Here is a 25,941-nt window from a genome sequence, read left to right as displayed (position 1 = left end):
ATTGCTACAATTTATGATCATAAGCACTAAGGTGTACATTGCAGCTGGATTATGGTGTTGAGGTGAGAGGTGAGCAAGTTGGTGTTTACCCTCTCGGGTGAATAACTTAAAGCACACAGATAAAACACATAATGCAGAATAATAATGCCATAGATACCAGATGCAATATATCAGATGTTATTCCCTTCATAAATCGTTGTCGTCTTCCACAAGTTATTTTCTGAAGTATATAAAGATGCCGAGGGGGTGCGAGTGCCAATCGTCGCACTGCAACTACCACCCCTCGGCTGCCAACTAACCAACACAATTACAACTTAATTAACTAGTTTTATTTTCGTGTACAATATTTCCGCCAACATCATCCCCCCCAAAAGAAAAGAAGTCATCTCCGGACGACTTAATACAAAATGGAGATGACATTAAATAGAACTGGTGACGCCAGTCGAGCCCGGAACTTATACACCTGTTGCGTCCTCGCTTAAAAACCCTTTTCTGCTACCATCCTATGCTCAAGTGTGGATTTCACCATTAGGGCTTCCTTCGACATCACCATCCTCCTATGCCTAAACCAAACTTGTCTGCAAAACACGCTTTTCAGTCTCAGCCTCCACCAACTGCTACTCAAATGATATTGTCTCCTTAGCCAATTTGTCCTCGATAGCCGCCGGCGTTGCCCTCTCGGCATCCAACTCCTGGGTACGCTAAGCTACGTCTCACGCTAGTACTGCCTCCAACCTGGTGGTCAGCTCCTCCCAAGCCCTCTCTGCATCCACCAAGGTAACCTCACGTCCAGCCGAGACCTACTCCAAGTTCCTCAAAGCATACCATTCCTGCCTGGAGGTGGCCACAACCCGCTGGCACAAAGGCTAGGAGACACCTCAAATCCTCCATCACACTCCCCAAAGGCTAATAACTGAACTGAATAACTCCCTGGTGTCATACAACTGCGCGGATTCTACAATGCCTTCCTGCAACTCTGTTTGTTCACACCCTCCAAATCCGTCTCCCTCTACGACTTATGGCTTCCCGCCAATGCTTAGCGTCAGGCTTCTTTCTCACCGTATGGAACAACCCACACTTACCATGACTTCTCAGATGCCTTTCGCCCAACTCGAAAAAGTGTATTGTAGCTCAAAAAATAAACTAGGGGTCTGGGGGCAGTGCCTCCAGAGGGGTCTGGGGCAGCGCCCCCACGGGGTCGAGGGGCAACGCCAATAGTGTCTGTCAAGGTAGTCCCCAGTATGCCCATTTCTACCACCGCCGGTTGGCGTCCGCTATTGACTACCAACAACATGGGATCGACCGTGGGGCTTAGGACCTCCCTTAATGCAGGGTCGGCTGTGGGGCTCACGACCTCCCTCGTTTTCACCTGTGAGGGTACGGAGTTTAAGATAGTCGTTTTTAGTTGCGGCATGGTCTCTAGGAGGTCTTGTATTCTCACGGGTACCTCCATCTGCAATATTTGCCCAATGATGTTATTTTCCGCTTCCGTACGGGATGATGTACTCGCCACCTCGTTGTCCCGTCGTTTGGCCATCATCTCACGTTCAATATTGGCCTTTGCCTCCCATAATCTCTCCTTCTCCGTACGGGGGTCGGGATAAGTGGCTTTTTTCGTCTGGGCGTGGGTGATCGCCAGTACTACTTTGTCACCGGTCTTCTCAGCCTTCTCAATGTTGAGGAGATTAACCCCTGCCTGTGGGCAATTTGCGTCCTCATGGTCGCCTGGTCCACACCAACGACAGAGGTGCTGAGGGGTGGCTTCCTTCGTGCAGTCACGAGCGAAGTGCCCCCATTGATTACAGGCCCTACATTGGATAATTGGCCGGCCCTTGGCGTCATACTGGATACGGCTTCCATTATTGTTATTGTTGCTATTCCTTCCGCCGTCGCGTCTGTTGTCCCGGTAACCTCCAGATGATGCCGTTGTGTTGGTTTGCGAAGTTCCGACAGCTAGCTGCTCTTGCGTGAAGAGAACTTGTTGTCTCCTGGTTTTCATATTGTAGGGGCATTCCTTTGTCAAATGTCCCGCAATCTGACAAATGTCGCAGAAAACCTTCTTGGGGCAGGACCCCTTGGTGTGTCCATCACTCCTACAGTCGGTACACCACACGTCGTTTTCTTCAGTCTTACTTGTACTCCCCTTCATGGCTTTGAATTCTTTCAACATTCGTTCCATGTCCTTTTGGAGAGCGTGCACCTTTTTACTCGATTCGCCACTGCTGCTGCTTTCCCCGTCAGAGTCTTCATCATCGTCAGATGAATATTTATTACTTTTCTTCTTCTTTGACGTTTTGTATTCTCTCTCTAGGTCCATCGCCCTATTATAGGCGTCGTCATATGATGTAGGTGGAACGATTTTCATCTTCCTTCGGAGGGAATGCTTTAGTCCCTCCACGAACCATCGCTTTTTCAACCCATCTGCTGGTTGACTCTCCATTTTTCCTAGCAATTCCTTCAGCGTCCTGCTGTATACCCGTACTGTCTCCTTGATACCTTGTTTGGTACTGTATATCTCCGTTACAATTTCATTGTCATCACGGAGCAACTGAAACTCCTCCGTGAATTCCTTGTGTAGATTGGCCCACGTGGCCACTTTTTGCTTGTCCACATCGGAGTACCAATCTATGGCAACTCCACGTAACGTGGCTGGGAACTGTTGTACCTAGTCATCCTGGTTTGTCACTCCATTGGCAGACCAAATGGTTTCACATGTACGGCAGTGCCGTAAGGGGTCTTCCTTGCCGTCCCCTGTGAACTTTGGTAATTTTTGTTTACTCGCCATCCCGGATCGTCTTCCTGGGGGTAGCTGTGCCTGTGTCTGTGACCTTGCGCTGCTTCCTTCGGTGGCGCCGGTGGTGTGTCCTGCGTGGGCGACTGGAGGTACGGTGTTTTGCTTGTCGTGTGTGGCACCTACACCCATACGGTTGCCCTCCCCTTCACTCCCACCCGCGCCCACTCCTGATTCCCGTTGGTGATCTTCACTTCGTGGTGTAAGGGATAAGTTTCTAAACTGATCCCGAGTCTCTTCGACTAGATCTCTCCTTAACTTTGTTTCCACCAGAAACTCTTCGTGGCTCCGCACCCTACGGTGTTCTGGCGACGCGTAGAAACTTCCCTCGGCTTCTGCACCCTCCATGACACCTCCGTGGTTCCCTTCGGGCCACCCTTCGGCAGGTCGTCCTTCGGCAAGTTGCCTTAGCCTCCGTCTTCGTTCTACTTGCTGCTCCAGAATCAAGGTCCTCTGTGCGGCCTCCCACTCATCCGTTTCTACTTTCTTATTTCTGTCTTTATTTAATATATTTGGCATAAATCACCTCCGTACATAGCAAGCACACACCATGTACACAATTCTTTTATTTTTTATTTTTCCCTGTCGACCACAATTTATATCAACATTGTGCCGGGATTATTACAGGGTTCAATTTCCCCTTCGCCTCTTGTTCTGTGTGCGCGTCGTCGGTCTCTGGGTTCATCTCACCGATGGGTAGGCCCATCGCGTCCGTCCGCCATCTGCGTCTTCCGTTCCTGAGTACGTCTAGGCAACGGCGCCAAATGTTTACCCTCTTGGGTGAATAACTTAAAGCACACAGATAAAACACATAATGCAGAATAATAATGCCATAGATACTAGATGCAATATATCAGATGTTATTCCGTTCATAAATCGTTGTCGTCTTCCACAAGTTACATTCGGAAGTATATAAAGATGCCGAGGGGGTGCGAGCGCTAACCGTCGCACCGCAACTACCACCCCTCGGCTGCCAACTAACCAACACAATTACAACTTAATTAACTAGTTTTATTTCCGTGTACAATATTTCCGCCAACAGTTGGTGTTGGTGTTCTAGCCCTTGTCCGTGAGGTACTCCTCCTTACTGTGGGAAGAGATGGCTATAATACTGTTTGTTGCATGGATCTGCTACTAGATGGTTCGAGAGAAACAACTGCTCGGGAGTCTAGAGGAGAGCATGATTATTGTATCTTGATTGGAGAGTATCATAGGGGCGAAGACACCTTTTGCTCCCATATAGGTTTGTTGGCCAATTGTGAGTTCGCTGTTTTATCTCAAGTCAGCAACCTAGGAGGAGTTATTGGATATTGTTTCGCATCTATTCCAAATATTCCTCACATCCATGGAGGACCTATATGATCTGGGTGGTGGTTTGGTGTTGATGACACTTTGAGGTGCTTCCATCTCCTCATGTATATGGATATAGAGATACGATGCTTTGGCATTCGGGTAGTGACTCGTTTGTAGTTCATTCCATTTAGGTCTAATTGAGTTGCATCACTGCTCTTAGCATGGTGATGTTTGTTTTTTCAGAGTAGCGCAGCGAAGGTCAATGGGTGTTGAGTACGGTGGATTTCCAATTGGATTTCCACGATGTTAGAGTGGCACGGTAGGACCCACTAGGTAGTGGGAATAGCAGTTTCCCTTTTTGGCGTTGGGATCTAGGGAAGAGTGTGTGTAATGTCCCCTACCTGATCTATTTAAATATACTAAAATTGATAGATTTTCTTCAATAAGTTATTAACAAGTGCTTGTCTATTTTCCTCATTAGCTAATTAATTTCATTATTCATAGTTCTTAATATAGATATCAAACCCTGCTACTACTTCAGTTTTAAGGGAGAAGGGTTTACATATGTTACCAAAGTGCTTAGAGACCAACTACAATAGGTTCCCTCAAAGTTTACAGATCCAAGCCCTTACCTATCTTGGGTCTATACCCTCAAGGCTTATTGCTTGGATTTAGACTGCCCCTCTTTGGAACATCTCAATCCCATCTTCTTAAATACGGAAAGTAATAACATGATTTAGACTATGAGTATATATATTTCTTATGTATTATGAATACGTATATGAAATTAAGTATGACTATCATACATATTGCAGGCCATATTAGTATTACTATTAATTTTGCATAAGGACATTATTGGGCTTCATATATTTAATATTAAGGATACTTATTAAACACATCCCCATGCATACCACCAAGAACAAGGATGTTACTGCCTGTAACTTAATAACAGTTCTGATCTGATCTGATCCATGGTGCTCTTACCAGATGCTTTTGATTCCTTTCCTTTATATCTCTCAATGTGAGGGAGAGGTCACACCTCTTCATCATGTATGCCCTTTGGCAAGAGACACACCCTTTCACCATTCCCTTTGATAGAGTGCAACTCTTCATTATTTCTGCCCTTTGAAAGGGACACAACCTCTCATAATCAGATCTGCACTTATCATTTAAATCAGATCTGCACTTCTCATTTCCAAATTATTCCCCCTCTCAAATGAGGTTCTCTTCTCCCTTTTATATCTCATTGTTGAGGGAGTCACAACCTTTCCTTTCATTTCTTTTGACTTTTCATTAACTTAATTAATTTTTAATTAATCATATTTAATTTTATTTAATTATTTTATTTTATATTTTAATTTAATTTTAAATATTTTAATTTTATTATTATCATTTATTATTGAATTTTATTTCAAAGTGGGGACATTACAGTGTGAGGAGTGTTTTCCTTAACTCAGTCGCAAAGCTTCATAGAGTGCTGAGCATAGAGAGGGTTTTAGATTGGATATGCATTCAAAGGGATAATGGTACAATTTTTCCAGATTCTTCTTGGGTTCGGGTAGCTGGCAGACAATTGCAGTTGGTACTTTGCAGAATTGCTTCGGGACAAGCAATCTCAGGTTAGGCGGGCTGTAATGTCCCCTTCTTAGGCAGTTCAATTTTTAGCAGGATTAGCCTATCAACAGGGTTCCCGTAGGCTAATACAGTGGATAAGGAGCCCATTTAGGGGTCACGTGGCTTTTTTAGAGGTTTGCATGGCATTTCAAGAGCTTAGAGCTAGTCTCCTATTTTTTAGGAGATTGGTAGTTCGTTTGTTGACCACTTGGAGCTTGTGGAGCCTTTAACAGGGCTTGATGAGCCATTTCAGGCATCTAGAGACTATTTCCTTTTTTTTAGGAGACTAGGGGTTGGCCTCCTTTTAGACATCACCAGGAGACTAGGTGCATCATCAGTTTTCAGTTGAAGAGGTTATATCAGAAATAAAAATCAGAATTCTGGAAATATTGATCAGATATTGGACGCCTGAAAATGGTATGTTATAGTTCTTGATTAATGCTAGAAGTTTCCAGTTTATTGAGCAATTTGAATTCATTCTTCCTAAGTTCCTAACAAATAACTCCCTTTCATTTGAGCATATATTTCAATAAAGGAACTGAGAAAACCTTGTGAAAAAAACCTTGAAAAAAATCAGTCAGATATTCTGTAATGAATTTAAAAATGACAAAAGGGGGTGGGATATTTCAGATAAACAATGAATATGGATCAGCTCAGAATGTCAGACATTATTTTGTTGTCAATATTTGAAGCAAACACATAAATTTTGATGCAAACTCAAAATAGCAGCATTTTATGATTAAATCTTGTTTAATGCTGATCAGTCTAACAACAATCAGCAATTTACCAGAAATTACATATAAATACCCAAAATATTTTATTAAGAATATCTCGGCTATATGGAATTCAAGCATATCCAATACCTTTTAGATGGCTGCACTAGGATTAGTGTTGTTTTCGGCTGGTATGATGGGTGCCATACTGCATGAAAAGTGGTGTAGTTATTTGCACAAGGTTGTGATAAGTTGTAAAGTCACCACTTTGAAATAGAATTTAATGGTAAATAATAATAACAAAATTAAAATTCAAAAGAATAAAAATAAAATTAAAGTAAAAATATAAAAGAGTATGGTAAAATATAATTAAAATTTAATTAAGTTAATGAATGGTCAAAAGACATCGAATGAAAAGTTGTGACTCCCTCAAACATGAGATATAAAAGGGAGAAGAGAACCTCATTTGAGAGGGGGATAATTTGGGAATCAGAAGTGCAGATTTGATTTAAATAAGAAGTGCAGATCTGATCATGAAAGGTTGTGTCCCTTTAAAGGGCAGATATAATGAAGTGTTGCACTCTTTCAGAGGGTGCTATTGGCAGAAAGGGTGTGTCTCTTGCCAAAGGGCATACATGATGAAGAGGTGTGACCTCTCTCTCACATTGAGAATTATAAAGGAAAGGAATCAAAAGCATCTAGTGACATCACCATCGATTGGATAAGATAGAAGAGCAGTTAATAAGAACTGGCTCTCAAGCATCGATCAAGTTTAAATTGTAATATGCCATCAGACCACAGCTTGGTACGCTGAATCTATTTTATAATTGGACCAATTGATTATTACAATTTCATAAAGTTAACAATTAAAGATGAAAGGCCAATCTATGACACATAATATGAGCAGAATTATGTTTATCTTTTATATTCGTATGTTCTAAGCATTAATAATGAGAATAATATAGCAACTGCATTAATTAATGAATTCATTCTAAATAGAAGAATATATATGTATGTACATACATATATACATATATGTATGTACATACATATATACCAAAGCTCCACGGGATTTTGAGACATTTCCTCTGGGGGACGAGTCTCGGGGACGAGGGTACTTGGGGCCTAATTTTGGGAACGTCAGGGGGACAGCGGTGGGGGAGTGGTGCTGACATAATACATATAGTACTTGAAAAATTAGTTTTAAAAAGATAAAGATGTATAACATAATAACTAGAGTCTAGTATTCAAATGACAAATGTCAGAATATCAAATATAGGCATTGGAACAAGAATTTTCCATAATAATGTAATATTCCCTAATAAATTCCTAGTCTAAGTCTAGACTAGACTAGCATATTAATTCTTTTATATTAGTTTTCAATTTACTAATATAAATTAATTAATTAATAAATGATTTTTGTAATATTAATTACTTTATATTAATTGCCCATTGGTTAATATAAATTAATTAATAAGTTCCTAAACTATTTGATAGTTTATTGATAGTTCTAAATAATGGAAATTGATTTATTGGTTGGTTCGATTCAGTTTTATTTGGTTCGGAAATAGGTTTCTTTGAACTACCTTTTGGGTTTGATTTAGGGAGGTCTTTCATGGGCGGTGGAAAAAAAGAAGAAAAAATTTGGGACGATATCTGCAAATTGAAGCTTTTAAAGCTTGCGTGTAAGGATGCATGTTTAGTCTATCTTGCCTTTCGTCAGTTGGAAGATTGGCCTAGTGGTCCGTATGATTTCATCTTTGACTGGAGCGGAATTAATATTCACTGAAACATCGTATACTACTTCTTACGGAATGACTCGTGTGTTGTGGTGCGGGTGTGTGCATTTGTCTACACCGCGAAACTGGATATACTACCGTCGAAGACCTTGGTTTATGAACCAAACTTGGCACTCAACACAAACTGTTTCCCTAACCCGATATCGGGATTATAGCGTGTAAATATTGAAGCTTGATCTAACTGGTAATGCCGTGAAGTTACGTGGAGGCTGCAGTCATCGTGTGGAGGTTCTGGTGAGTGCTACCAAACCTTACGCATGCCATGAAGAGTCCGTGCCTCTGTCTTGTTCACTGGAGAATATTGAAATGTTCCGTATATGAAGATTTTACAGTGGTACAAACTCTGGGTAATCTGTCTGCAACTGTGGGTGCTTTCCTATGTCCTGTTCGTTGAAGAATATATGACGTCCCTGTTGTCGAGTTCTGCAACAAGTTTTGGCACCAACATCTAATCTATGATTGGTGACCACGGTTTATTTACCAGGTGCACCATGAACCCTTCCAATTAACTGTTCGAATGCTTAATTTAAATGTACAGATTCCTAATGTGCAATGAGTGTAAAGACAATGTATGCCTACTGCGAAATTTATACAGAATTAAACCTTATGAACAGATCAGTTTGTAGTTACAGAATTGTGAAATATTGATGTTTGAGTTTCAATAAAACAACATTTAATTTGTTTTTCCAAGCACATCCTTACATACTCTGAGAACTTCATTTATCAGCAAATACATTAGTTCAGGATTTTTACAAATAATCTTATCATGATCCAATGTTCATCAAAATTACAATCAAGTGATCAAGTTATCAAGGTTCAACAATGTTCAAAGTTCAAACTTCAAAAACAAAATACTAAATAGTAAATAGCATTATAGCACTAGAAGTAGAGTCTAATGACTCTAATTATCCCCAAGCTCCTCGCCAAACTCGTCAATGCCCTCATCACTCAAACTGGTGGACCCCAAATTCTCAAGTTCATCTATACCAATACCAACCAGCCCTGTCTCTGTAGCATTATCATCAATCTGTGTTGGCTCTTCTGGCTCTACATCCCATCTAACTACTGGACTCTCCTTGTACGTAGATGTGTTGCGGTCAATGAGACACAACACACTATGTACCGCCACAAGCCTCTCTGCCCTCCTAGAAGTAAGCCTGTTCCTACCTTGAATCTTGAAGGAAGAATGAAGAAGCTTCGTCTAATCCTCTTCCAAGCTTGCTGATTCAACTTACAGTCCACCTCCCTGGTTTCCAAGCTAGAGCAAATCAGATGTTTTAACCTTTTATGTTGTTGCAAATGACTGAAATGAGGCTAAATGTCTCTTTTATTAGCTAATTAGTGTTTTAGGGTTACATTTACCAATGCAATTTTTTTTTTTAAAACTTAAAAAACATGTTTTTTGCCTTTCCGCCACCGGAGACGCCTGGGCGTCTCTTTCCCTGTCGAAGGACATCTAGGTGTCCAAGAGACGTCTCTTCTCTGAGAGACGTCTCTCCCGCACATTGAGATGGAAGAAATGTCTCTTCTGTGGCTGAGAGACATGGCGACAGTGGAGGGGCAGCAAAGAGACGTTTTGGATGCGTCTTCTGGTCCAAGAAACGTCGCCGTCTCGAAAATGCTTGGTTTTTGGGGGGGCACGCGTCCCCGTGGAACACAATATATATATATATATACACAAACACATATGCAAATGGACTAAGATAGTAAATAAATGATTAGAATATGTTCATAACATTTACATTCGTAATACATTAAGAATTGTTATATGGTAGCCTAATCTTGAATCTTTCCTATTGCCCCTAAGAAGGATTGAATGTGGGAATGTTAGGAAGAGGCGGTATTAATACCTCACAAGATAGGTAAGTCCCCTGGTGGAATAGACCATGCTACATCATGCAAGGGCAATAGATAAGACTTGCCGTGGAATGGGCATGTGTTATATCATACAAAAGCACTATTTGTGAAGGGTAGTTTCTAGCACCCTAACATGGTTATTTTCCATCCTTTGTAGGGTTGAGAATTAGGTTAGAGGTAGGGATTGGTGCTTAAATATAATAGTTATCAAATGTATTATGAAAGCTAAATGTTCATTAATTGCAATAATTGAATCTAAGCATAATAGTCATGTTGAAATATGTTGATCTTCCTAGTAAGAAGTATCATAAACCTTACTTAGTTAAGAGTAACCCTACCACTAATTTGTTATAATTATAATTCTAGGATAAAAATTGGAAGGGGACATTACATAAGTGAAATTTATAATAGGAAAAAATTGTTGAACTAATCACCAGCATCCTCCTTTGGATTTGGGTCATGTACTAACTGCCTCCCATGGATCCGTTTATATCTGGTGTTTGTATTGAGCGTTAACAAGTCGATCTTTTGGTGCAATGGCAAATGTGTTCCAACAATTGGTATTAGAGCTGGGTTGTAGGTTCGAATCCCCTCGATTGTCGTTGAGGGGGGAATTGCTGAACTAATCACTAGCATCCCCCTTCAGTTTGGGACATGAACTAACCGCCTCCCGTGGATTCGTTTATCTCTGGTGTTTGTGTCTGGTGTTAACAGGTCGATCTTTTGGCGCAACGACAAACGTGTTCCAATAAAAATAAGATATGGTCGGTTTTGAAAATTATTTAAACTTGTACGACACACTTCCCTTGTATTTGTATGATGTTTCTTGATGTGGATCTGCTTTTAAGCTCAACAATGGTGAATAAAAACTTCAAATAATGTTGTCAACGAATACTTGTCAAGAAATATGTGTTAATTTGTGGAAACATCAAATGACAGCTAATAAATGAATAATTAGTGTACTATAGTAGTGGCACTATAGCAACATTGTAGCAGACTCATATAAACTTGAAAATTGGTCAGATATGTTGATTTGACAATATTGTGCGATTTTCTTGCAAACATGCATCAAGCTATTATAATCGATAAGCCCAAAAGTGATCCTTGAGTAGAATCATCTGAATGGATATGAAGCTTTTCATGCCCAAGGTTTTTGTCCTTGAATGCTTCAAACTCTAAATTGGAAGGAATAATAGAAATGACAAAATCAGATGCTTTTTTTAGCTTTGATTTCTCTTTTGTAGATGCCCATTTTGGGTCATCTTTTATTTTATTTTATTTATTTTAATTTTCTCATCCCTCGAAGTATTTAAGAATAGCTTTTAAATTACCCTCAAAGCCCTTTTTGAATTACATATTGAAAGTGTCAAAACAGTTATTTAAATATTAAATAGGCCTTATAATAATATTTAAGTTGCCCATTTGAAAATAATGTTATTAATTCTTTAGTTTTGCCAAGCAGGCATGATGCAATTTTTTTTTATCTATAGCCATGTATACAAGTGTCATGAAAAAAAAGGCATAAATTTTAAGTTACCTCTGAAATATATTGTCGTTTTCGATCTTCTTCCCTAAATAAGATGGTATGAGTATATTCTGTCCCAATCCAAATTTCTTATTCAAGATAGTGGAGATAGACTTGTTTTGGAACTTTAGGGAATTTTGGAATAATGAAGTACATCCTTGTGTCTCAAATAGAGTATGGAATATATGGTCAAATGAAATAATTTACCAAAAGAGGACAATTCTTGAGAAAACTAGTCCATTGAGTAAGGAATACTTGTAAACTTCTTAATAATCATTAGTCACTTTTAGATGCCTCAAGGAGGTGTGTCCCTGACTCCTGCCTATGTATCTTGTAGACTGGATACATATTCATCTCTTTCATTCGATTGTCACTTACAAACCTACTCTATGTATATGCATGCTTTTCCTACTGCATTAGATTTCATTGAATTTGTGGCAAATATCCTTAGTCAAATGCAACCATATTTTGCTATACACAAACCATTGATGGTTATTAAATCATTCTCTAATATTTCATTTGCTACACTTTTTTAACGAATTTGAAACATTCATATTGCTTTGTTTCAGGCTCTTCTAGAGGAATGGGTATTCACCAGATCAAATGGTGGACAATGTCTAAGGAAGGTACGTATGAACAGTCAGTTTGTTGAACAAAACATATGACTCCTAGTTTATTTAAATGTATATAGATGGATCCTTTTATTTTCTCAAACTTCAAATGACTCTAACTTAGAAATTCTTATGTTTTATACTTTGTAAAGGTTGGTGGGGATGATTTCAAAATAAGTGAAAACAGTTTGACTCACACAAGGAGTGAGCCAAGCTAGTTTTTGTTTCAATAATAGCTTAGGTCCCTCATCATATGCATGTACATCATTGCTCTAGAAATATTGGTGTGCCTTCTAAGTATCACTAAAAAACTGATACCTTTTGTTAGATATTGTCACATTACAAAGATGGCATCTTACTCAGATATCATGATGAGAACTCCTCTCACATTGCTTTCTTGTATATTTTTGTAACCAAGATACATGATAGAATTATTATTGTGATTAAATTGCTTTTTATCGAGATTAAAATTTACTAGGATTTTACTTTTTTAATTTCTTTTCGTATTGATGTTGAATAAATAAGACACTTCTATTAAGCTAATATTAATCATTGTTTAAAGTAAAAATGATATATGCCTTACTGATGCTAGTGAATATGGTGATTGGCAACATGCTATTTTGTGATGGGGTAAAAGAGATAGACTTTAAAAAATAGAATTTTTTAAGGTGTTAAGGTTAGTCACTGTTGACGTGTCTAAAGTCGCATTGCTGCAAACTCCATTCGGTCAACGTAAAATAGAATATACTCGCTGAGTATCCTATCCTCTCTTGAGATAAGGAAATCCCTAATGCTTTTTTTCGTTTGATCAAAGGGGACGACCTCAAGGTTTCGATTGTCAGGTCTTGATTGCCGGATTACTCAGTGGTTTGATGTGTTTTGCTGGAAATACAAGGGGACTTACGGTAAAATAGACAATTTGCTGGATGAGTTCCCTAAAACTTTAACAGTTTCGTTATAGATTGGTTTGAGTTGCATGATACTGTTTCAGCAGGACTGCGGATTCTTCTTGGTAAAAAAAAAAGGAAAAAGAGGGATAGGGAAAGAGAGGTACAGAAAGTCTAAATTATTTAACTAGGATAGGATATTCAGAAAACAGACAGACACCTCCAAATAACTAGATTAAACATTACCAGCCATTTAAGCACAATACTTTTATGAATCTAGTGCGATCTTCAAGGGAAAATTGAGTTTTCATGCTATCAAATACAACATCAGAACTTTAATATTTATTCAGTGAGTATTCAATAACCGAACTAAGCATATGAAAGGTTCAGATTAACCATACAAAAGGAAAGACAATCAGTCATTCCCTAATGGTATGAACAACGAGGATTCTATCAGATGTTTATCTAGAGAATGCTATATAAATGAAAGAAACATAACTGAAAAATTCAAATTCATGAAGAAGGAGACCATGCACTCACAAGGAAACTTGAAACAGTCTTAACTTTGCATTAAATCCTGTAAATTTCGCTAGAGCTTTAGCAACAATCCATGAACTTCTTACAAAATGAGGGAAAACCAGTCCCCTTAAATAGGCTTCAAAAATGGATGAATGGCCAAGATCTAATCTAAACAAGTGGCCTAGATGCATCCTTACAAAAGGGTACCCATACCCATAAATGGAGGGTAAATATTAGCAACTACTCCAAAGGGAGCAATAACTACCCAAAAAGGTAATTAAAACTTATCCAAAATAATTTAAAAGGTGCACACACATAAAGTTTACATTTATAGTTGACTTGGAAGTCAAATATGACCCTTTGGCCAAAAAGTGCACTTTTTCAAAATTCAAAAGAAAAATGCACTTTAGGAAATCACTTTCTCTTTTCCAGCTTCACATCCTTTTACCAAAAATTGATCCTCTCCATGCAAATATTCTTGCCATAGGTCTCGACCTGCTGCACGTTCCTCACGAACATACTTCTGGAACCTGATGCACAACTGGAACAACAAACCGAACTGAGGCATAGGGGGATGATGAATTTTATAATGCATGCTCTCCAGATAATGATCTATGTGTTTCAAACCGTCCTGCCAGCTGGACCGATTAGCCTCAAAGCTCAAAATATCAAAATGTAATTTACTAGCAAAATCTAGGTCCTCTGCAGAGTAGGCAATTTTATCTATTTTTAATCTATGCTCCCAGTCTGGATGAATTATGGGATTGGACAAACTATTTTGCCAACCCAAAACCACGGATCGGAGGATTATCCCACCAAGGTCCCTTGTGTTCTTCAGAATTTCCTCGGATGTCTCGTGTAAGAACCCACACCTGGTGGACTCTAACCAACCACAATTTTCTGCCTTTGTTTGATTTTTCAATGTTTTCAGTGTTTGGGTTTTGCTTGAGTTTTCAATGATGTTTCACCAAGGAATAAAGAAATTGCAAATAACATATGCTGCAAACTAGAGTATGGAAATGAGAGCTACAGCCATAAGCATTTTATTGAACATTTGCCATGCAATTCCTATTATGAAATGTTGACTTTCAGCTAGGGACATTAAGACAAACAGTTATCTTGCAAACTGAAATAAATACTACAAATATATCATATGCAACTCCTTTTTATTGATGTCCCAATTACCACAGATATGAAAGGGCCAAGACTCTTGGCTGACAGCTGAATATGATATGAAACAAAATACCCAGGTCTGAGTACAATGGCAGCATACAACCAACTTCGAATGTCTATTAAATACTGAAATTAAATGGAAGAGAACCTGATCCAATGAAGCGCCTACGTTGTGGGTAATGTAGCAACTCAAATACCATGTAAATTGTGAAGCAACATGTGTGGCTGCTGCTGCTATAGTATGGCGTCCAACAATTATAAATTCTGCCCAAATTCCAATGTCATGACAGCAGCAACTAATCTGGAAATGAGCAGCAATTAAAACCCTTGAAGAACCCTTGAGTAGACTCAACTAAGATGCAATATACTGTAGCGATTTTACTATTCACGTATCACTGTAGCGTTTCACTATTCACGAGTCACTGTTCATGCACACTGTTCACGGCACTGTAGCGGTGGATGAAATAACTTGCAATCTGCTCTTAAAACCTTGAATAACTTGTTGATAATCTCTCCCAACAAGAATGATATAACTCCATGTGCCAAAGAAGGATGATTCACAACCAACTATAAATGTTCTTCAACAATAACTTCAAACCCTTGTAGAAAACTTCACCAATTTGCACAAATGAAAGAACTGAAGTATTCTTTCCCACAACTGCAATAATTCAGGTGTTATTTCACACCTTCAAAATTGCTATCAATAGGAAGTTTTCGTTTCCTATGATCAAAGAAGAAAATTGCGAAAGCCCTAGGCTCCACAATAAAAATCAATCAAAATACTATTCATCAACTGGATGCCGAGAATGAACTCTAGCCTTTCCTTTTATTCTTTCCTTAAGAGAGCTCAAACACCTTCTTGGCCAATGTGGGATAAAAGATTTATTTCCACATTAAATTATTCACTTAACGCACTTTATTATATTAAAGTGACTTTATTATTATAAAGTTACTTTAGAACTTTATAATAATATTAAAATATTAAATAAATCACTTAAGTCACTTAGACTTTAATATCTCTTGATGTACTTGTCTGATTGCTAAACCGTCTGAGCCAGGAGTCGACTCTCCCTGTTCTCCATGTGATTGGATGCCTGTCTAAAAATAGAAACCTTGAATAGTGACTTACTATAAATAGTAAGTATGTGGAACTGAGTCTAGAAATAGCTGCAAAGGCCCAATCAAGGTCGACACTGCCAATAAGCTCTGCTCAGGTGTCTTTCTATTAATAGGAACCCTGACTCTCCCAAAATAGTAACTTACTATAAATAGTAAGTGTGCCAATCTGAGTCAAGAAACCTGTGCAAAGGCCAAAACCTGAATCCAGCTGAAGAGTAATGTCTCTAATCACCAAGTAACTGCCACACGAGGCCCTCTATCAATAATTGTTAGCCTACGAGGGTCAAATGATAGGCTAATTCTTACAAACTATGATGCTCGCAAAATGGGGACATTACATCTTGCTCTTTGTTAATGGTAGCCTTTGTGTCATTCTTCATGCTGATGGTCCAGTACAATTCTTTAAAAATGTTGACGTCGTGGGGGTCCAAGATGTCAAACAATGTAGGAATCTACGGATGGGTCCAGAAAAGAGCTATCATGAGGGGGAGAGTTGTAGTAACAGCTTCATGAATTATGAGGCATTCCCGCTTCATCTCATACAATTTGACCAAAACGGTTTCCCGGTGGTGGGCCATTTTCTTTACATCCTTAATGATTAGCTCCCCCTTCTCCTTGAGACTTCGAATCCATTCCCTAACAGCCTTGGCAGTATCCCGTACTCCTCCAAATTCTGTCGTGGTCCTTTGTGCCAACATCGTTGGGGGAATGTGGGATTCATAAGCATTGTGCAATGGTCTCATGAGTTGATCAATGTACCCCTCGGCCTTCTCAGCACGAGCTTGATACATGTTCTTTTCAGAATCTCTTCAAGTTGCCTGAGTATGTTCTACACTGAATCCCTGAATTCCTCCTTTTCCTGTTCCTTGGTGGCTCGTCCGATGGGTACAGTCGTGATGCTATAATCCGCCTGTGTAATCTGATCTGCTGGCTTGTCTACAGGCGGGGTGGCGATGTGAAGAGTACGGTTCCTTTGCTCATCCTTGGTTATTTTGGAATATGCCTTGGGCTTTTTCTTCCCCCTGGCTTTAGCTTGGTCTATGCGTTAGAAGATGTCCTCCAAATCGATTGGTGGCTTGGTGGCGGCCAGGTCGATTGGTGGCTTGGTGGTGGCCTTGCACTGGGCTCGGGCAATCAACCATTCTTGAGGTACAGTTTTGGCTGATGCTATGGTTAAATTTGCACTCTATTTTTTGATGTTTTCAGCCGTCTCATCACAAATTTGCAGCTGTTCCGTCATTAGAGGAGTAGAGAAAGTGTCAAGTTCCTTACTCGCAGCCGAATTCTCTCCCACTTCATTGAACAACTGCCTTGTATTTTGTGTGATGATTGTTCTTCAGTCTTTTTAGGCTCACGGGTCTCATCTGTCCTTCGCTCCCCTTCAACAGTGGAGTCATCCTTGGTAGTATTATGGAGCAGCAATTCATGGCAGCTCTGTTGGGTGAGTTCATGCAATTCAATCCCCTGAGTGGATGGAATCTCTCCTTCCTCTATTTGGTTATCCGCTTCGGCTGATTCAATGGCTCTTAGCTCGCGTTCCAGCATGTCGGGTGCAAGAGGATCATCAGCCCCAAATGCGTCGATATCACTCTGGGAAGGCGGAGCAGGTATATAATCTAGTTCAACTATGTCATCGGACGAACTAGGGTCCTTTGATGATGAAGTGACCTTTGGTCTCCTAATGGGGATCTTTTCCCTTCTTGTCCTTTTGGACGTCTGAGTTCCTCTGCTGGCCTTTGGCTTTTTCCTTTTCTCAGGCTTTTCGATCTCTTCCTTAGGTGCACTGGAAGTTCCCTCATCTTCGGAGGATTGAGAATCAAGGTTACCCATCAAGTGGTAAGTGAACTAGACTCCCTCATGTATTAGTCGCTCAATCTGCTGGTGCAACCATTGGTCAGTATATCTTCCTGGGGCTGCCATAACCGCCTCAAAATCAGTGATCGGGTCTTGTGACCAATCGATGCCTGGCAAAAGATGCCTTACTTTCTCAAATTCTCGGACTTGCAGGCAATTTCCTGAATCTGTGAGTTGATCTGGGACCCGACGGTATTTGAAGAGTCGCATTTGCTGCACACTCAGCCTGGAATATTCGCGCCTTTGGACCTCATAGTCATCAGAGCGGTTCTTCCAGTAATCTTCAACTGATTCTTTTGTTCTGTATCGCTTGCCATAGGCCCTCTTTGCCAGATTGTCGTGATCAAAGCATTTTCTTGGAAAATGCTCCTGTAGGCCATAGGAGGCTAGCTCCGCAAAGGATTCCTCCGCTTGGGATGGGTTCTTTAGATGGACATCCTGGTTGCCTATAATGATAGGGAAAGCGAATCCAGACTGCTTGTTGTCCCTGAGCAAGCTGCCTGCCGGACGTGACTGCCTTGCGACTTCCAAAAGGACTATCTTGTCGGTTGGGTACCGTGGAAGTCGGAAAGGAGCACCCTCAAAGCCAGCTATTCGGATGTAGGAGAACCTTGGGAACTGGATGAACCAGGCCCCATACCTCTGTACTAGAATAATAGCTTCCTCTGAGAGCCTTATGTGTAATCCTCCCTGCATTAGCCTGACCAGGCGCATTGTGAAGGTGTCATTGACGCGCTCATATTGACCAACTGCATAGGCAGGGCTTCTCTTTTCTCTTTGTGTTATGGCCTGATAGTGTAGCTGCGGATAACAATCGTATACTTTTACCTGATCAGGTCCATTCCCAATTTCACATTTCATGATCAAACCTGGCAGTGGCTGATTTTTGGCGAACATGTAGACCAAATAATAGGTCATAGTGAAGTACTTCTTTGTCTCGAGTTTGATTAGCTGAGTGTGGATGTTGTCGCTTATGATCTGGGCCCAGTCAAACTTGGATTTCCCAGCGAAGACCTGTTCTGTGAAGTAAAACATCCATTCTTCAAAGTAATTGGATTGGGGAAGTCCCATAATCCTGCTGAGCAATGTGACCATGTCCCCATGCTCGTTGCGGAAGTCGCTTCTAGGGGTCTTTTCCCCAATCCTGACGCTTGGAGGTCTTCTCTCCTTGTACCACTCTTCATTTAGCAGTGTTCTGCATCTGGCGTGATTCATATCATATGCCCCCTGCGCTTCATCTATAGTCATGGCTGCAAGGTTTTTTGGGAAGGGAATATCAAATGCATCGCCAATGGCTTCAGGAGTGAAGTTAGCGAGGACCATGTCCTTGAGGAGCACCAGTCTGGAACCTGGTTGGTAATGCCGGGCAGCCTCTACTACTAACTCATAGTTTTGCACTGCCAGGGGAAATCCTGCCGCTTGGGTGATGCCACTTTCCATCATCTGCCTAGGCCTGCCATAGGCATTTGGGGAGAAGACTCGATTTCTGAAATCTTGGATATCAATATGGCCCAGGTCAGTATCACCGACATTCTCCCAGACACTCTGAACTTTTGTTCCCTCAGTCCCCCTCTCTGATACTGGTACTTCATCTTTTCGACTCTGCAAGGGATATCTGACTTGGATGCTCGCCATGTCTCGGCTGCAGCAGGCGTCTTAGATGATTCTATTGCCGACTTAGGCATTTATCCTGCACAGCTGGATGCGGATTACGAGGCGATATAAAGGAAGTAAAGAGGGTTAGATAAAGGATATGCTAGCACACAAGGATCAATTCGAAAACCGAATTTAAAGAACAACATGACACTTTTAGCTAAAAAGCTTAATTGATTTAAACATGAATATTTATGAAGCTTTTTGACTATGAATTTATATTAGGCACTTTACGATCAAATTTCAAAATGGACGATGCTTTTAAAATTCTCCTAAGTCTGAAAATGCATTTTCTAGCTGATTTTTAGGAGTAAATTCTGATTTAATTGCCCTTGACGTCTTATAAACGGAAAGAGATGCGATTTTAGATTTCATTAGTTTAATTCGTTTTGCGTACGCATCTATATGATTTTGCAAATATTTTGAATGATTTTAAAGAGAGATGAAGCACACTTACCTGGCGAAAATGAATGGCGTGAATTCGCACAACAAGCCATGCAAGAATGAATTCCAAATTTCGGATGGGGGAGTCTGCGATTTGAATTTTAATGGTTAATTCCCTATTCAAATTTCTGCGCCTATGGTTGGGAAAGAAAACGCAGATTTAAACGTATGGACATAGCGATTTTTACCTTGGGCGAAATGGTGATTGAACTCGAATGTTTGAATGGGTTTTGCTTTTCAACCAAACACCAAACCTCCACGTGGACGCTGTGGCATTCTTCGGAATTCAAATCTCGTGGCTTTCCTTTTAGTTGCCAAACTTAGGCGTTTTCTATTGCTTCTTACAAACCATAAAAAATCTATACCCATGCCTTGGCTCACAATTTCGGGGTTTTGGAGGGGGGGGAAAGCCTTTAAATCGCGATTTTCCCCTGAACTGCAGATTTCAAAGATTTTAGGGCCTTTGTCAATTTCGGACTTCTGACTTACTATGCAAACTTCAGACTTTTTGCACCTTTTGCCAATTTCGGCGTTTTTGGGCCTTTTGCCAATTTCGGACCTTTTAGGTGTTTTGCAAACTTCGGACCTTTTGCACCTTTTGCCAATTTCAGTGTTTTTGGGCCTTTCACCAATTTCGGACCTTTTAGGTGTTTTGCAAACTTCAGACCTTTTGCACCTTTTACGAATTTCGGCGTTTTTGGGCCTTTTTTGAACTTACCCTTCAACTCGCGATTTTCGGCGTTCAGAGGCATTTTCCAAACTTTTAACTTCTTGCGTTTTCACTGAACAGTGCGAGCTTCGGGCTTTAATGGGATTTTGAAAATTTCGCACTTTTAGTCATTTGCCCTCCAAAATGCGAATTTCTTGTTTTTAGCCACTTTGAAAACTTAGGCGATTTGAATATAACTGTCTCTTGGAATTTCATGCCTGAAGGATCAACTAATCTCACGGATTGACAAGCTCCTGCTCATGACACCACCATTTCGCGGACCGACTATGGGCTCGCTCGAAAGGACGCGAGACACTCTGCGTGGAACTCAACAGGGCGAAGACGGAAAGGCCCCAAAAAAGAAAGGGGACCCTGTCGGCGACAGGGAGCGTGTGCAACGCACAACAGTCACCAAAGTGAACCAAATAGAAATCTAATATTCTATAAACCAATTTTGTTTGAAAAATCTGAAATTACAAATATTTGGAAGAAAAAATATATTGTTGGAATAGCCAAAGTTCTTATGTAGTTGCTTCCAATTATGAAGACAAACATGCATTACTAGTTAATAGACCTCTATATTTGTTGTGTCCTTTTTCACACATTGCCCCATTGCAAATGGGGACCCCCTGTTTTTTCTTTTTAGGGTTTTGCCTTGGGGTCGCAACTGTTAATCACTAGTCTTTTTGCAATGAGGAGTTAGAGTTTTTGAGAGATCATCCTGAGCCAAGTAGAGAATTCATGCTCAGAACAGTGTTTGGACGTTGTCAAAGTGTTTAGAAGGTCTGAAGGACGAAGATCGCAATTGCTTTGAGTCAATTCTGACAACTTCCTATTTTTAGGAATTTCGCTTTTTTGCTTTTTGTTTTTTTTATTTTTTTTGATCCGGGAAGCAACTTTTTTTTGGCTTGTTTTTTGCTTTTTTTTTTGCTTTTTTGAAAGTAGAATTAGGGAAAAGAAAAGCATGGTAAAAAGCAAAGGGTTTGGATGGCCAAACATTCCTAAAGTTCGCCTAGACATGGGAATAAAGAAAGCAATTGGCTGACAAGAAGGTAAAGTCCGCCTAGCAGCAACATGATAACTAGCCCGCTCTCTCAAGCATGGCACAAACATGTGTGAAGTCCGACCTGCCTATAAGAAGGATGTCCAACACCTAGCAAAGTCCGCCTTGGCGAGAGAGTCTCCTAGTCCGCCCATGATGAGAAAGACTATGGTGAGCAAAGTTTAAACTCCGCCCAAGCATGTAAGAAGGTGGTTTGATATTGCAGGAAGACAACTACGTTCGCCATGAAGAAGAAGAAAATGGCTAGGGGAGCGGGCAAATTAGACAAGAAGCATAAGATCCACCCTTGAAAGATCAATCAAGACTGAACAGGTTGGAAAAATATACTTGGTATATTCTTATATTAGAGAAATTTCAAATAAAAAAAAGGGCAAGTGTGGAATTTTGACTAAGTGTTGGAAAGAAAAAAAATAAGAAAGAAGAAGAATAAAGAGGAAAAGTAAAGAGGAAATGAATAAAATCCTTGTCTGAGGGTGGAGTTTGTCCTACTTAGCACAAGCCAAATTCAGATTTGAGGGTAGATCCACAGGCAAGTGTGTCCGAGCATAGAGATGGCCAAAATCTTGGCTAGATGCTGGATGGTCCACAAAAGGTGTCACAAAATGAAGTCAAATAGCCAAATTTTGGCTGTATGGGAAATTTTGACTAGTATGGGAAATACTTCACAGAGAAAATTCCATTTTCTTCCATTGTGGTGAAGGCATAGGAGAGTTCTTCTCCAAATTCAGGGCACATGAAAGAATTTCAAGACATCAAGAAAGAAAAGTCTTCACACTTAGCGAAAATATAGAAAAACATTCCGAACTTCTTGGAGGATTTCATTTACAAATCCCAGACCTATTGAAGCAATCAGGGCAACTTCTTGAAGGATTTCATCTCCCTTGACTTATCCAGGAGCTTCTAGAAGGCACACTTCACCATACAACAACCTTCTATTTTATTATTGGTTTATATCTAGCAAGAACGACAAGTGTCCTCAAATGTAATTTTCTCATTGGTCTAGGGATAGCTAGTTGTAGCAAACCCTAATTAGGGTTTTATTTTTTAATCTTGGCCGTTGATTCAAAATCAATCATGGCCATTGAATTGTAATTGAGGAGCCTATAAATTGAGCTCGTCCTTCATTTGTATATCATGGGAGCTTGTTGCAAAACATGTTGAGATAAGTAAATTGTTGTTTATGACTGCCAAAGTAATAAGTAACGCATTGTTCGAATTGATGGTGATTAATTCTCTTTTTTTGGAGTTTTGCATGGTTCTTATTCCTCATCATAGTTTAGATTTTATTTCATGTATGTTAGACAAATGTAAGATCTGATAAGTATTGATTTATGGTGAATCTTCGCTCATACTTTTGATGTACAAATGATTTTTGCTCATTGTGTAAAGTTAGTTTGAGCTTACTTTGTGGATGCTTAACTTTTGTCTAGAGAAATATTGTTTGATTTGATGGTAGTTGTTCATGACGTGAAAATCATAAGCACGCCCCTTGAAGATTGCACCCACTTTGTGTAGTCGTCCTAGCATGGCGAAGCAAAGTATGGTTATTAGGTTAACCTAGTCAATACCGTCTCTTGAATTCTTAGGAATAGATTAGAACTTCTAAACCCTTATCTCCTTTTCAGTTTTCTTGAAGTCCATGATTCAAAACCCAAATGATGGATCTTCATTGTGAATTGAACAAGCTGTAATGTTCCCTGATCGTATAGTGTAACTGGCAAAGGCGAAGGGACTATTGAACTGGCAAGGGAAAGGTTGTACGGTGGATAGACCGTATGGTGGGAGAGGAGTGGTCGTACGGTGGTAGGAGGAGGGGGGTCGTACGATGTAAATGTCGTACGGTGGAGTGAGGGGCCGTACAGTGTAAGGGTTGTACGGTGGGGTGAAATAGGCCGTATGGTGGTGAGAAGAGGAGGGGTGGCAGTACGATGTGAGACCGTATGGTGAAGGTGCAGAGTTACGGTGGAATACCCATACGGTAAGCTTCAGCGGTTGTGCAGTGATCTCCTGTGAGTAATAGATTTTGAATATTAGGAATTCCCCTTATGCATGTATACCAGATTAACAGATACGCAATTGGAGGAAGTAAACAATGATGAAATTCAAGATTTGCTAGATCCAAAACGAGTACAAAGACACAATAGGGTGAGAGATGAATCTCACCGAAACTGCAAATACCAAATAGGGAGGGTCTTTCACCTCCGAAATGGTGGATAACAGAACTCCAACAGTAATTTGCACAATAGAGAAAAATACCAAAATTTGCATACCTACAACAATGACTAACACGGCCATATATATGGGCTCCAGGAAACTTCCCGAAGGGTTACAAACGGGCCGACATGACCAACCAAAACTTGCCTAATCCAATTAAATAAAAGGGTCTGAAAGATTTGTTATTAGATTTGGGGCCTTACAATAAAGTAATTAGATTTATTATTTAATTATATCGGGGACATCACACAAGCCAAGCGTAAGTCCCCCTTGTATTTCAGCACACATAACCAAGGTAGCTATCCAACACAAAGTCGCCTGTTTGCACATATAGACCTTGGAGTCACCTTGTTGTCTTTCTTGCAATCTTGGCACAAGTAGTGATTTTGTTCAGGAGAGGATAGAGTATCCTTGGATATTTTATTCTAATGTTCGGTATATGATAAAACGTACACCAACAGTATCCTTGTCGGTGCTATTCTAGTACTGCCAAAGGCAAAGCTAGTACGATTGCATGGATAGGAATCCATGTGCATTTAATTTGGATGTATACATAGATTGTGTAGGAGCTTGGAAACCTTGATTATGAGCAATTTGTGTCCTACATGAGCATTTGATGTCCTGAAGCTCTAAAGCTTATGACAAAGAAAACACTGAAGACAATGTGTAGAGCTAATATCTATTAGATTGAGCTTTTGGGGAGAAAAAAATGTCTTCAAATCTAGTTGAGGATGTTGTTGCTCTATGAGTGGCACTTTCCAATTTGCCCATTTGTGTAATATCCCCTTCTTTGACCTAGCCATTAAGAGAAGACTGTTTAGCCTATTTTATTCTTGTAGCCTAATTCGGGAATTGAAAAGGAAATAATTTAATTAATTAAATTACAATGCTTTAATGCATGGGTATCGGAGTTGGCTTGGGCTGTGGGTTTGCTCCCCATTGGTCTCGGGTTCGACTCCGAGGCCTGGACTCACCCAATGTACTTGGCTTGCAGGCAGGTTGGTACATCCTCAGTGGACTAGTCTCCCCTTAGCGCGCCCCTTCCTGACCCCAACTTGGCAATATGTAAGTCCAAGGAAAGGCAGGTTGGGCGCAAGGCTGCGTCACGGGGATACCACTGGCGTAAAAAAAAAGAAAAAAGAAAAAATTGAGATGCTTTAAATTAATGTGATTGGTGATTTGTATATAATTAATTTTTATAAAGAGACTTAAGTCAGGTCCAAATAGAGAAACTAATATAAAGTCATTTTATGTTGGCCGAAAAGACTATAATTTTAGTTAAAGGTGAATTTAAAATATAACTTGTTGAAAGTTCAATCAAAGGTTATAAAAAGAGGATGAAGGAGCTCATTTGCACATCTTTGGTCATTTTATTCTCTCATTGTGGAATTTGGGCAATTTTCTCCAGCAAACCCTAGAATGAAAACCCTAAGGGTAAACCGAGTTTGAATAGGAATTTCTTCCTAGTTGGTTTGAGTGTATTCAACCGGGATTCACCGTTGTGAGGAAGCGATAATCAATTTAAGGAAAAATTGTAACTCTAGATTTCAAATTTATAGAATTTGGTTAGGGTATTGTTATTGTAGTGTAATCCATAAATTTATCTTGGAATCCATGTCGTAGGTACAAGGGTTGTTTTCATACTTGTTTATTTGGAGAAAGAATTTGGTTTATTGTATATCCTTGCTTCAGCTATAGTCAAATTGCTGAGGTTGAGTGCAATTTGGCTGCCACACTTGGAGGAGGTCGTATAACATATTTAAAAGCAACCAAAACAACATTGACTTGAGCGATTATACCAAAGGGGGCAATCATAGGTGACAGGTGATGTGGAACCTTAGAAGTTAGCTGTAGTTTAAAGTCTAGCTAGTATGGAAGGCTCCACCTATGAAAGAACATGTGGCTGGAAAATATTATCAGAAATTGTTGTCATTGATGTCAAAGGTGTTGTCAAAAGAAGAATAGATTTATGCACTCTCTACCTATGTTTTTGATGCCTTGGTTTTTGAATGCCTTTGAAGATTAAAAAGTAATTTAATTTATGTTGGTGACTTAAGGCGCTAAGTTTGGCGCTCGCCTTGTGAAGATAAATATTATCTTTAA

The 25,941-nt window shown here is 39.9% G+C and overlaps 1 protein-coding gene across 3 annotated transcripts in view; it reads left to right on the top strand.

The window, feature by feature from the left end:
• The window catches only part of LOC131045309 (uncharacterized), a 366,281-nt gene that overhangs the window by 141,364 nt on the left and 198,976 nt on the right, over positions 1 to 25,941 (top strand). For all 3 annotated transcript variants that reach the window (XM_057978877.2, XM_057978878.2, XM_059217093.1), the window contains exon 12: positions 12,162 to 12,218. In XM_057978877.2, the coding sequence (XP_057834860.1) occupies positions 12,162 to 12,218 (57 nt within the window). The remainder of the gene's footprint in view (positions 1 to 12,161; positions 12,219 to 25,941) is intronic.

This window comes from Cryptomeria japonica, chromosome 3, assembly GCF_030272615.1.
Source record: "Cryptomeria japonica chromosome 3, Sugi_1.0, whole genome shotgun sequence".
NCBI lineage: Eukaryota > Viridiplantae > Streptophyta > Pinopsida > Cupressales > Cupressaceae > Cryptomeria > Cryptomeria japonica.
Note: the sequence above shows the minus strand (reverse complement) of the source record. Positions and strands in the feature narration are given on the sequence as shown.